This window comes from Podarcis melisellensis, assembly GCF_964234715.1.
Source record: "Podarcis melisellensis genome assembly, chromosome: 7".
NCBI lineage: Eukaryota > Metazoa > Chordata > Lepidosauria > Squamata > Lacertidae > Podarcis > Podarcis melisellensis.
In genome coordinates, this window is record NC_138539.1 from 26,869,086 (window position 1) to 26,881,904 (window position 12,819).

Consider the following 12,819-nt stretch of genomic DNA (forward strand, 5'->3'; position numbering starts at 1 on the left):
ACCCCCAAAATTAAGGGCTTCAGTCTTCAATTTGTTCTTTGATGTCCTTCAAGCACTGACCAGTGGCAGTTAGCTCAGTTGGTTGAATTGTGGTGCTGATAATGCCAAGGTTGTGGGTTCGATCCCAGTATGGGCCAGCTGCATATTCCTGCCATGAAGAGAGTTGGACTCTATTATCCTTGGGGTGAAGGGATGCGGGTGGTGCTGTGGGTTAAACCACAGAGCCTAGGACTTTCCGATCAGAAGGTCTGCGGCTCTAATCCCCACGATGGGGTGAGCTCCCGTTGCTCAGTCCCTGCTTCTGCCAACCTAGCAGTTCAAAAGCATGTCAAAGTGCAAGTAGATAAATAGGTACCACTCTGGCAAGAAGGTAAACGGCGTTTCCGTGCGCTGCTCTGGTTCGCCAGAAGCGGCTTAGTCATGCTGGCCACATGACCCGGAAGCTGTACTCCGGCTCCCTTGGCTAATAAAGCGAGATGAGCGCCACAACCCCAGTTGGCCACGACTGGACCTAATGGTCAGGGGCCCCTTTACCCTTTACCTATCCTTGGCGTCCCTTCCAACTCTACAATTCTAATTCTTGGGCTGCATAGCCTGCCAGCCAGAGCAGATAGTATTTGGCTTAATGAAACAATAGTCTGAAAGCAGCTCAGTGTGTTCACCCAGCTGTTGGAACTGCATAATGGGAGTAGACCAGGCTTCCACAACCTCGGCCCTCCATATGTTTTGAGACTACAATTCCTATCATCCCTGACCACTGGTCCTGCTAGCTAGGGATCATGGGAGTTGTAGGCCAAAAACATCTGGAGGGCCGAGGTTGAGGAAGCTTGGAGTAAACCAACATCTGGAGAGCCACAGGTCCCCCACTGCTGCAGATGGCCTGGTATCTTAACAGCCTCTGCTTAAATGCTTCCAGCAAACGTCCATCATATGTCTATGGTGAAACTTTTCTGCTGGCTGATAAATTACACAAAACATAAGCAAGAAGACTGAAAAGCTGCATATGCGGATGTCATTGGGTGAAGTAAAATCTCGCTTGCATTTTCATCAACTGCGCTATTAAAAAATTATATATTGCCATCTAACATTTAGCAATCACAACCGGCATCAATATTCATGCCGATCAGAACTATCAGTTCTAGATGAGCAACATGTTGCTCAGCAATCCATAATTAAGCACCTAAATATAAGTGCCCCATTTTTCCCAGCTGCTGCGTGGCTGCAAATCCCACCGGCATCAAATGGGAGCAGCCAATGCTGTGAATCTCTGTAAATCAGGCCAAGGCAGATCATTTACCATTTTCTTTTACTACATTTTATGGTTACAAGTTAAACTATAAGGATGCAAGCCACACTACGCTTAGTAGTTAAGCCCAACTTACATTCATACGAAAAAGTAGAAATTCCACAAGAACTCAGAAAGCCAAGTGGTAACATCCCCTCCTCATTTGAAACATCAAGTGCAGTTTTTCCTTTTGTCCAATCCAGGAAAATAGGGTTTCACTTACCCACACTGATGTGGTGGGTAGTTGCAAGCCCCATATAACCCCAGTGTGTCAATTGCCTCCAGTCAATTTCATTCCATTTATCTTGGCTCTTGGCAGCTCTCAACTAAAGTTTGCCCCTTCCTGTTAAAGCACACATTGGCTGATGCAAGGTATGAATTGTGCCTCATCTCCAAGTTGCCAACCTGGAGGCAATAGGAGTAAATGGACATTGTGGCGACAATGGGACTTACTGCCTGTTTGCTTTTCAAAGTGATCCTCCCATATATCTAATTGCTGGGCAACACGTTTAAGTGTCTGTTTTGTGTTTCTGCAAGGATTTTAATTTTTTTAAAAAAATCTCATTTCAAATATTCTACACATTTTCATACCATGGAATTATGCTGGTGCCAGCTCAAGATGCCACCTGAATTTTACTGGGCTCATTTCCCTACAGCAATTCAGCTTGCATAGGTAGGGAGGCTGAAAATCGCACAGGTTGTGTAAGAGCTTTATGAGTTTTCATAACCTGAAATGTGCTTCTGGAGGCTTTCCTTCCTGTCTTATGGTTCCACCTAGTGGCCACTTTTGACTCGGAAGACCAAGAATAAATCCTTAGCATCTCTGGTTCAAAAGACTGTCTTAAGAAAAACAGAGCTGGGAAAAGCTTGAGATTATGGGAAGCTACTGCCAGAGCGGACAATCCTGGGTCTAGCATGACCAATGGCCTCAACTCTAAATAAAAGAAGTTTCATATGAATACAGCCGGTCCTGAAGAAGAACAATCCCTCCCAATCTCTAGGGAAGAGGTGGGAAACCCGTTTCAGCTGAAGGTGCATATTCCCTGTGGAATAGGCAAACTCGGCCCTCCAGATGTTTTACGACTACAACTCCCATTATCTCTAGCTAACAGGGCCAGTGGTCAGGGATGATGGGAATTGTAGTCTCAAAACATCTGGAGGGCAGAGTTTGCCTATGCCTGCTCTATATCCTCTCTCCAGGAAAGCAAGAGGCATTGTCACAGTTCAAACATACATTCTGCAATAAAGCTGCTAGGCATATTTGCAAAGCTAAGCAGGGTCCAGTACAGTTTCATAATGGATGGGGGAACACGTATTGGGATTCCTTCATTGCAAGCGGGGTGGACTGGATGATCCTCAGGGTCCCTTCCAATTCCACGATTCGAGAAGAGTGCAAAAGCAGGACTGGTGAGGGGTGTGACCCAGGAAGATTTCTGAAGGGCAAATACGGAGGTCTGGAGGGTTGTGTTTGGCTCCTGCCCATCTGTCAAATTTTGTGGAAAGATTAAGGATCTGGTCTGCCAACTAGAAAAGGTTCCACGTCCTTGTTCTATTGGTATAGCTGCTCCAGCTCTTGTGTGAGTTTCCCCCCAATCAAATTCACCTTAAACTTTTTTTCACAGAAGCTGTGTGGTTTTGTCAACATTTGATTACTGATGCAGTCACCTCAACAATCGTTCCATGATATCACTGCATCTCAGGGTCACAGATCAGATGATGACCATATTCTCACAATATTGCCATATTGCCACAAATATAGGGAGTTGGGGAAGGATGAAGTGCTGTCTCTCTCCTACTCATATACGTAGTTGCCTGATAATAACTGAAGTTTCTCCTGAGATGCAGAACTGCTTGACTTCAAACTCTAAAACCAAAACACAGGCAAGATACAAGGCCTCATTCTAAACTGGCATGCTAAACAAAGTTGTTGTTTTTTTAATATCACATACCAAACCAGCCCCCCAAATGAAACCACACATTACTGATCAATTTCTGTTATGTTGCTTATTTAAAAAGCATTTAATATTGTGCTGTATGTAAATTAAAATTGTTCAGCCTTGAAAATGTAGAAAAGTCAGTCAATTAATACCAACATTAGTGCTTGAATTTCTATATAAAAATATAGTTTGAAAGAAAGTTATGAGCCTTTTGTTTTCCTTATCATTTCTTCCATCTTATTCCATTCTTCGCTGGTAACCTAGCATAGAAAATAAAACATTTTAGATGAGATACTAACTTCAGGTTTTTCCGTCTTTGAGTTTTATGCAGACATAATGGGCACAATCAAGCATCTTTCCCCATTGAAATGAATGTGATTAAAAGCTTACTTTTGGAGGGATTGAACCCTAAACATATAATTTTCTACATTTCTGATGTTCAGGTGTGAGTGCCAGTGCTTACATTGCCAAAACAACATTATCCATGCACAAGAGGGAGGTATTAGAAGGGGGGGGGGCTTACAAACTTCGTTAAGGGGGGGGAATAGTGAAGACATAAACACCCTGAAAAACTGCCCAATGAAAACTGAGCATTGTTTGGTGACATTGGAAGACAGAGTGACAATTTCAAAAAGGCACAGAGCATGCTGTAACATTTGTTTTGCCGATCCGACTTGCAAATTGTTACCTTGGTTAGGTGATTAAACTCTCCAGCCATAGAGACGTATTCACCACCATCCATTCTAATGACCTGCAAGATTAAAGCACATTTTCCCCCATTAAGCCACTCCCAACAATAATTTGAACTGGTTTCAGTTGAACCAATATGCTAAGGAAACCTAGTACGGCCAAATAAAGTACTTTTAAGTCATTAATGTTTTCTATTTAGTAAAAACATAATGGAAAGCATCATTCAACAGAACTAGTTATGCTAGAATATCCACAAACTGCTTTTTCCATCAACTAAAGCCGCAAATAATTTTAAAGAAGTCAAATTCCGAATGAATTTGCATGGAGCTTGTCTAGCCCCAAAGAAAGCATTTAGCCCCCTCTAATGGGACCAGGTGGAAATGGCTTCTGGATCACAATATTCTAGCATCAGTAGCAATGAGATTTGGGCACCCCTAGCAACTAGAATGGTAACTTACTGCTCCGTTAATCCAACTTGCATAATCACTACAGAGGTAGGTGGCAAGATTGGCAATTTCTTCTATTGTTCCCAGACGCCCACAAGGAATTCTCTTGAGCAGTTCTTTCTCAAACACACCTTCTGGGTCCAAACGGCTGAAAGCTCCCTGAAGAAAATTATCGAGAGAAACTATTGCTTTCGGAACTACTAGAGGCCATCTGAAAATGTTTTATACTTAACAATCATGGGTAAAAGTAAACTGACTGTGTAGCGCAGATCAAGCAAGTGTCAACTGGGGAAATAATGTGGGTAATTCTAGAAGACTTGTATCTACTGAAAAACTAAATGCCATACATTTCGCCCAGGCAACCATATCACACAGAAAAATACTCCTTAATGAGCCAGAAAAACAACAACACAAAAAACCTATGTTAGATATGTATAACGTGTAAGTTAGATAATAACTGGGGTAAGTAGATAATAATTTATGCCATGAGATTATCTATGTTAGTAAGTATTTATTATTATAAATTGCATCTATAGGATAATTTTATTTTTTGAATTGTAAATATGTTATATTACTTATTGACATATATTGTTTATTATGTTCTATTTCGGGACGTGGGTGCCACTGTGGTCTAAACCACTGAGCCTCTTGGGCTTTCTGATCAAAAGGTTGGCGGTTCAAATCCCCGCAACGGGGTGAGCTCCCATTGCTTTGCACCAACTCCTGACAACTTAGCAGTTCAAAAGCACACCAGTGCAAGTAGATAAACAGGTACCACTGTGGTGGGAAGGTAAATAGCGTTTCCGTGTACACTGGTTTCCGTCATGGTGTTCTGTTGCGCCAGAAGCAGTTTAGTCATGCTGGCCACATCACCCAGAAAGCTGTCTGTGGACAAACGCTGGCTCCCTCGGCCTGAAAGCGAGATGAGCACTGCGACCCCATAGTCACCTTTGACTGGACTTAACCGTCCAAGGGTCCTTTACCTTTTTTTTAACCTATTATGTTTTATTTATTATGCTACATTGTAAACTGTCCTGTGGCCTTTGATGAAGTGGTATATAATTTTACAAAGTTGTTTTTTTAAATAGAGAATGAAGGTGGATAATGATTATATGTGCTTCCAAGTTCTATTTAAACCAGTATTTATTTGCACCTCTCCTTTTCACAAAATGGTGCTCAAGGCAGCTATGAGATCTGTCTCAAGCAGAAGTTAAATTAGGCTCAGAGACCCAGTCACTAGAGTCAATCTGATGTCTCGGCCAATTCTTTAATGGCTACAAAACATGATCATGTACCTTAGTCTTTATTGGGCCTGGTTGAATCACATTGAATCTCATGCCATATTTACCCCATTCCGCTGCAAGAGACCTAGAAATTCATTAAGAGACTTTGTAAGTATTCAGCATATAAAGAGGATTAGAAGTAAAAATAAAAATGCATCTGGGCTTACAGGTTTTCTGTTCATAGGTCCCTTCCCAATGGAGAAGAACTACACACAGAGGGAGAAAACACTTTCCCCAAAATCGGGTGAAAATAAGGAGGAAGTGAATAGGAAAGAAGGAACTCTGATGGGATGGACAAATGAAGCAGCTTCAGCAGGTGTTGGGCTAACATGAAGTGAGGTTGTCCCTAGGGCAAAGGTTGCCTTTCTGTGCTGTAACCCTACCCTGTTTGTGGTTTACGTCCACTGAGGATAATGCAGGAATTCCTGTTATGAATCATGTGGATCTGTTTTAATCATAGTTCAAGCAGAGGCAGATTTAGGACTGGTTCTGCTACTGGCTGCTGAGCCTAAGGGGCGCTGCTGGGCAACACAGCTATGGTCTGGTGAACTGAGCAGAACAGAAGGCAAGAGGCAGGGGGAACCGAATTTTGTTCTTGCACAGGGAACTGAAAGGCCAAAGTCCACCTCTGATTCAAGCACAGTTTGGGGAATGCATTCGACAGCTGGAATGCAACTCTGGTCATTTGGCTGCTTTTGATACCTTTGATCAAGTATCCTCTTGGACTGCCTAGGCAGAATGGGTATTGGGGTTAATATTTTATCCTGCCCTACCTACGGGGCCATGTCCAGAAAGCAACAATGGGAGACTGTTGCAGCATCACAGTCCTTGTACTATGGTCTACAGCAGGATACAATCTTGTCCACAATGCTGTTTAACATCTATATGAAGTCATTCGGATTTGAACTTCCGGCACCTGCTGAATAATTTGTTTACTCCAGCAGGCATTTTAACTGAAGCCTGTTAGCATTTTTTTGTATTGTATTCCTTGTAAAACATTTTGAGGTTACTGTGGTTAAATGGTATATGATTTGTTAAAATAAAATAAAAACCCAATGAAAATGAATTTGTTGAACCCACAATGGCAAACACCCGCTTCTCACTCCAATTCTAAGCTGTCTCTTTTGGGTTGGTCTATTTCAGCCTTAAGAGGGAGTGTTTAAAAAAAATAAAAATAAAAAAATGAGGGGGACGGTTGCTGACAGATTGCTTACTTGCACAGGCCTTCAACGCCAGCTTTGGCAGAAGCGCTTGGCGACACAAACCCTGACCCACTTTCTGCATAAATTGTGGTGATGGCTAGAAAGGCTGCTCCTGGAAGATGCAAGATTTAAAAAAAATAATTATATATATTGCTCTCCTTTCCAAATTATCAGTTTCCTAAAACAGGTCAAATCAACGAAGGAGAGAGACAGAGAGACAGTGGAGGCTGGACTCTACAATTCTATAATTCTATGAAAACAAAGCTTGAGGTTTTCAGGGTTCAAAGAAGGCTCCACCCCCAAAAAATCTATTTCTTGTCCAAACTGGTATTCAGTAAGAAAAGGACAAGCTCTGTCAGTCTCAATTTACCTTTTCGTGCTTTAATCAGTTCTTTTCCAATTCCCAGAGTTATATAGGCAGTACCATTAAGAACAATATCTGTGATTGTCCTCCACGCATTTGGGGAAAGACGTTCAGAAGGAGATACAAAATTTCCAGCTGCATTATTTATTATAACCTGAAAGGGAGAAAGAAAGCTTAAATATTTGCCGAAATCGGTCTTCTGCACATTTAAGATAGATAGTGGTGGTTTCAGAAATTCCAGGAGAATTTTTACAGAAAAACAGAGTGGCCCAGTTCACACATGCTTTAGCACAAATGACAAGAGTGCAGGTTCCTGGAGGGAAGATCAGAGCCATACTGCTCATTCCCTGGTCCTGCTGCCACCCCACTGCTTGGGGCTAAGGCATGGTTTGCCTCTGTGCTAGAACTGAACCAGGGCACGTGGTTTGTCTGGAGCAAGACAAACTACAAGCCTGGGTTCAGACGTAATGCTAATCCAAATTGTGGCTTAACATCAGCTAGGGAGGCAGCAGCAGGACTGGGGGTGCAGTGCTTCTGGTGACAATTTCAGTCCAGGAAACCACATCTTGGTTCATGTGTGCTGAGCCACGGTTTGGCTTAAAGGTACACACACTCTGAGTCAGTATAACCTACCAGCACCTTTTGCAACAGCAAAAGATCAGCAGCGCAGAGAAAAACCAAGTAACCATTTTGGTTTTAAAAGCTTTTGCATCAATTCCAGTATGTGTTCCAAGCAAGCAAGCAACGCCAGTCAACCACACTTGTCCTCTTGAGTTTAACTCACAAGACACAAACATGGAGATGGTGACTTTATCTAACTGCCTTTTGGCCAGTAAAAAGTATCTGGGAGCAGTGGAACACTCCATTAACAAAAAATAAATCTCCTATCCACAGCTTTCAAAACTTTTAACAAGCTAATTCCGACAGGTTTGTGATGCAAGTTGGAGCTGCAGCAAAATGTTGAAGCCGTGAGTGCTCTCATGTGGAGCTTCAGGCAATCAGCCATACCTTCTTCCAGGATAGTCCAATCTATTTGCCTTCACAACTGTCAGTAAGCACTGTGTGGCCACTGAGCATGCTCAGTCCTCACTGGGATGTGAGAAAGGCTGGGGGTTCATGTGTACACACTGGTGCCCATCCCAGTTACATCAAGGTCATGTCGACACCAGGCCCAGTTAAAGTCCACAGCTTCCTCAAAATACTGCTGTGACCTATTCCCATGGATTTTGTTCTATGGGTAGATTCAACTGAACATTACTTTTGAAAATATTAAAATCTTTCAGAATCCTTTTCAATTCATTAGCTTGCTTACATTTAGAAGGTTGGTGTGTTTTTTTAATGCACCCTGAGTTGGATTTTTCCAGTAATGATTAATTAAAGTTTTGAATTAGGATACTCACACTGGGGTGTCCAGCCACTTCAATTAATTGAGAAATTGCACTGCTAACAGATGCTGGATCTCTCACATCGCACTGAACTGCGTGGACCTGTGTAATAAACTATTATCAATATATCCACTACCAATAGCAGAAGAGAAAAAGAAATAATTAAATGTATTCTTACATACATAAAATCCCATAACTGATGTACCATTAATAACATTTGCTATTTAACAATACCTTATTTCCCGTTTTAGAAGAAATTTCTTCTGCGGTTTGTTTCAATACATCAAGTTTCCTATAAATAATTACACGTTACAGTTGAGTTTCCATTACAGCCATATACTGTACATCAAACTTCTGGGGTTTCTCTCTTAGGGTTTTGGTAAAAGCTTAGCAGTGATTCCATGTGTGATGTGGCAGAATGACAATGAAGAGCTTTGTCCAATGCTTGTCCCATTCACAGCAGATTGACTGAGATTAATGGATCTAAGTTATTAATGTTCATTCATTTCAGTGGGTTTACTCTGAGTAGGACTAGCATTGGACACAACGCAGTAAGTTCTATTTCAGACTGAAGAGGCCCCATTAGCTAAAGTGATGCTTCAGGTTAAGAACAGTTTCAGGTTAAGAACGGACCTCCGGAACGAATTAATTACTTAACCCGAGGTACCACTGTACATATAAAAATGTAAGGATGTCATTGCACAGCCCTTATCGGAGGATTTGTATTGCCTAATGGATTTGTATGAAGTTAGAGTGGGAGCCAAAGAGAAGGCAGGTTGCACAATCAAAAAGGGAGGGGCACTGAGAGGGGAAAAGTGGTAGTTTAAAACGATGGCATAAATTTGAATCAAGCAGGGATGGAGATAACGGAGAGGAAAATGGTGGTTTCAAACAACAGCAGAGGATTCAGTAAACTAGCTTCAAACAATGGAATATGTGAGGGCTTTGAATCCTTTATCTCTCTCACATGAGGCAGCTGAGGAACGGAAGAGAGAGACAAGTTTGACCAAAGCAAGAATGGAGAAACATTGAAAGCGGAAAAGCGTTGACATGGGGGTGAAGGTTAACACAGGGGAGGAAAATGGAGCTAACTCATTCTTATGAATTTAGTTCAGTCGTGTTTTTGGGCACAGTCACACTTATTTAGGTAAACAAACGGCGCCCCCAAAAGGACCCCACAGAACAAAAATCCGCTACTGAGTGTTGGTGCGGTTGTCTGAATGGTCCTTCAGTGTCAATTCACAACACACTGCTCAGTGAACTTGGATTTCTCAAATATTGCCTGACTGCTTAAAAAAACCAGAAGAATCCATTGCGCAATCCTAGGGTTGCATCCCACGAAGTTAAAATGAATGCGCCTAAGTTACCTTAGCGTCATTGAGTAGGACTAACATGTCTACCCTAAATGTGTTTGCTTCCTCCCTGTGCTCAGTGGGTCTTACTGCCAAGTAAGTGTGCAGAGGACTCCATACTGAGAAGTGTACTCTCCATTTTAAAAGACTACATCATGCAAAATGCAAAAGATGCTCTTACCGGCTTGCTATAACACACTCTGCTCCCAAAGCAGAAAGAGCAGCTGTCATCCCTTTTCCAAGGCCAGTGCCACCTCCTGTGATAAAGGCCACTTTGCCATGAAAAGTATCTGATGGCAGCATCACTTTCTGAAGCGGTGCAAAGGCACGATCAGCTTGATACATTACTTTTGTTCCATGGCTTAAATGCTGAAAAAGGGAAAGAAGATAATTTACTATGTTTTACAGGTTAATAAAACCTAGATAATTCTCAGCTATAAAGTTACTGTGGATATAGTTATTTTTTTAAAAAACCACTATTGCTGTGAATACCAATAGCAATTCTTAACATCTGTGTATAGCACTTACAAGTTGAAAACTTTATGTCATGGGTAGGCAAACTAAGGCCCAGGGGCCAGATCTGGCCCAATCGCCTTCTAAATACGGCCCACGGACAGTCCGGGAATCAGTGTGTTTTTACATGAGTAGAATGTGTGCTTTTATTTAAAATGCATCTCTGAGTTATTTGTGTGGCATGGGATACGTTTGAAGTAAGGAAGCCTGGGGGCTTTAATTAGTGTTGTGGTGCAGAGGTTCTCCACAACTACACTATATCAACCCTGTAAAGTAAATCTGATTTATTTATAAGAGCCCTTCTGAATCAGGCCTAAGGCCCATCTGTTCTCACAATGGTCAATCGGCCCATGAGAAGCTCACAAGCAGAAACTGAGCACAACAGCACTTGCCCTACCAGCAATTCCCCATCCTGTGGGAGGGGGAGAATTGACCTGAGAGTTGCTCTCTATGAACAAAGACAAAAAATCTAACCCAGCCCGTTTGAGTGAGCGCTGGACATTCATGCCACCTCACATTTGATAATAGCTTAAGAAAACAACTTTTTAAAGAAAACTGTCATTCTCAAACACTGGGTTCAAAGTTCACATTCCTGCAGCCTGATCTTATCTCCATTTAGAGCACAGGCTTCAAACAATTAGCTCTGGACTGGCCTATGAGCCTCTGAACTGAGCTCAGTAAACTGATCAAATGCTGTGGACTTCAGTATTGATACAATTCCCACTGAAACCAATGGAGATCATTAAAATGAGCTCCAGACTCTGGAAAAGTACTGAGCAAATGCCAGTTAAGCAACCTCTTATTTACACACAACGCGGGGGGAGTGTCCCAAAAAGCTGCTTCAGCCTGCATAAGGTGCTTTTTCTACTTTGGAATTTTGGAATGAAAATCTGAACAGCTGATACCCCACCCCATAAACATTGCAGAATGGCAGTGGTGGCGTTCGATTCTCTGCTGCTGGTACATCTGTTGATAAGTGGATTAATCTTGGCATGATCCTGCGAATGAACATATTTTTCAGCACCTTTAAAGGGTGTCCTATTTTATGCTGTCCTACCCGGGTTTTTTTTACATTTCACCTTTAGTTGAATAATTAAGATGCAGATATATAGATATATACACACACATAGGGGTCAATTCCTAGGGGCAGAAATCTGAGTGTAATTCCCATTTAAATGAGGTGTGTGTGTATTGTCATGTGATCGATTATGCGGGGTGGGGCTTACCTGCCCCCCCCCCATTTTATTTAAGTTGGCACCCCTGCATATACACACACACAGCGCCTTGCAAGCAGAAAACTAGCAGAACCAGGGAGAGTTGCGGTCTTTCGATGTACGGGGAAGATTTGCTCCTCCATCCGATGCATAAACAAATCACATACTGTATAGCTTAAAGGCAGATGTTTCGCAAATTTACACCACTTATTCCCGTCGGGAGGTGCGGCAAAGTTCCAGCGTATGCATATCCAGACGGAGCACAGAGCACCTTACCCGTGCAGGTGAAGGAAGCAGCCGCGGGACTAGCCTGGCCCGCACTCGGCACGACACACGCAGCACCAACGCCATCTTTCCCTACTTCTGAGTCCTCTGCGAACAGGGAATTCCTCTAAGCCCCGCCCCTCCTGCCCCGCCCCCTCAAAGTCCAATCAAAGGTGGACGGAGAAGCTGAAGGGCGGGGCTCGATGGAACGCGCACGCTTCAGCCACGCCCCTTCGGCAGAGAGGCCACGCCCCACCTCTCGGAAAACTTGAATGGCCACTGCGCCGATGTATTTATTGCCTGCAGATTTATCAATGAGCTTGAATTGATCTAGAGCTGCTTCCCCTCCAGTCCCCGAGTCAGCAATCCAACCTTTTCAAGCAGGCAGGCGCAGAGGTGGAGTCATATGGAGAGCAGGAGTGCCTTTGACCACGTGCGGAAAGCTGTCATTCCTGGCCGCTGAGTAACCTTCATACGCCTGCGTTGCCCCCTGTCCTGTATTCACCCAGGATTGTCCCGTATTTCAATGTAAAATGTTACATCCTGTAATGATACAGTTTTGTCTTGTATTTCAGGTCTTCCCTCTCTCTCTGCCAAGTTAGGGATCCTCTCCAAATGCACGTGTTCGAAAGAGTGTGTGAAAGGTCATGTATTTAAGGTAGCCAAGCACAGACAGATTTACAAATTCGCGACAAATGTCAGAGGGGCCATCCTGTTAGGCTGCAATAAATTGAAGTGGATTGCTTTGAAGTCACTTCACTACTAGATGAAAAAAAAATCGTCCACCAACCGCCCTGCCCTTACGACCCCCCCGCCGCTTAGCTATCCCATATCTAGGGATAGACTTGTAATATTTCAGATTGAGACACAGGTCTGGTTTCAAC

At 42.9% G+C, this 12,819-nt stretch overlaps 1 protein-coding gene across 1 annotated transcript; it reads right to left on the reverse strand.

Moving 5' to 3' along the window:
- Positions 1-3,274: 3,274 nt before the first annotated feature.
- Positions 3,275-12,071, reverse strand: DECR1 (2,4-dienoyl-CoA reductase 1). The gene is made up of 10 exons (XM_081919846.1): positions 11,948-12,071; positions 10,126-10,313; positions 8,827-8,884; positions 8,608-8,694; positions 7,214-7,361; positions 6,856-6,955; positions 5,654-5,726; positions 4,371-4,517; positions 3,911-3,973; positions 3,275-3,482 (listed from the first exon to the last, which is right to left on the reverse strand). Exons 1-10 carry the CDS (start codon positions 12,020-12,022, stop codon positions 3,423-3,425), a joined length of 999 nt encoding a protein of 332 aa, XP_081775972.1. The 5' UTR covers positions 12,023-12,071; the 3' UTR covers positions 3,275-3,422.
- Between the last annotated feature and the right edge of the window lie 748 nt (positions 12,072-12,819).

Bases quoted from the DNA above. Each gene is read 5' to 3' on its own strand.
- DECR1 (XM_081919846.1), bottom strand. From the start codon at position 12,022: ATGGCGTTGGTGCTGCGTGTGTCGTGCCGAGTGCGGGCCAGGCTAGTC. The intron at 10,314-11,947 runs GTAAGGTGCTCT...TCCCTTTTTCAG, and splicing joins TGCTTCCTTCACCTGCACGG to CATTTAAGCCATGGAACAAA. The intron at 3,974-4,370 runs GTAAGTTACCAT...TTAATCTTGCAG, and splicing joins CAAGTTGGATTAACGGAGCA to GTCATTAGAATGGATGGTGG.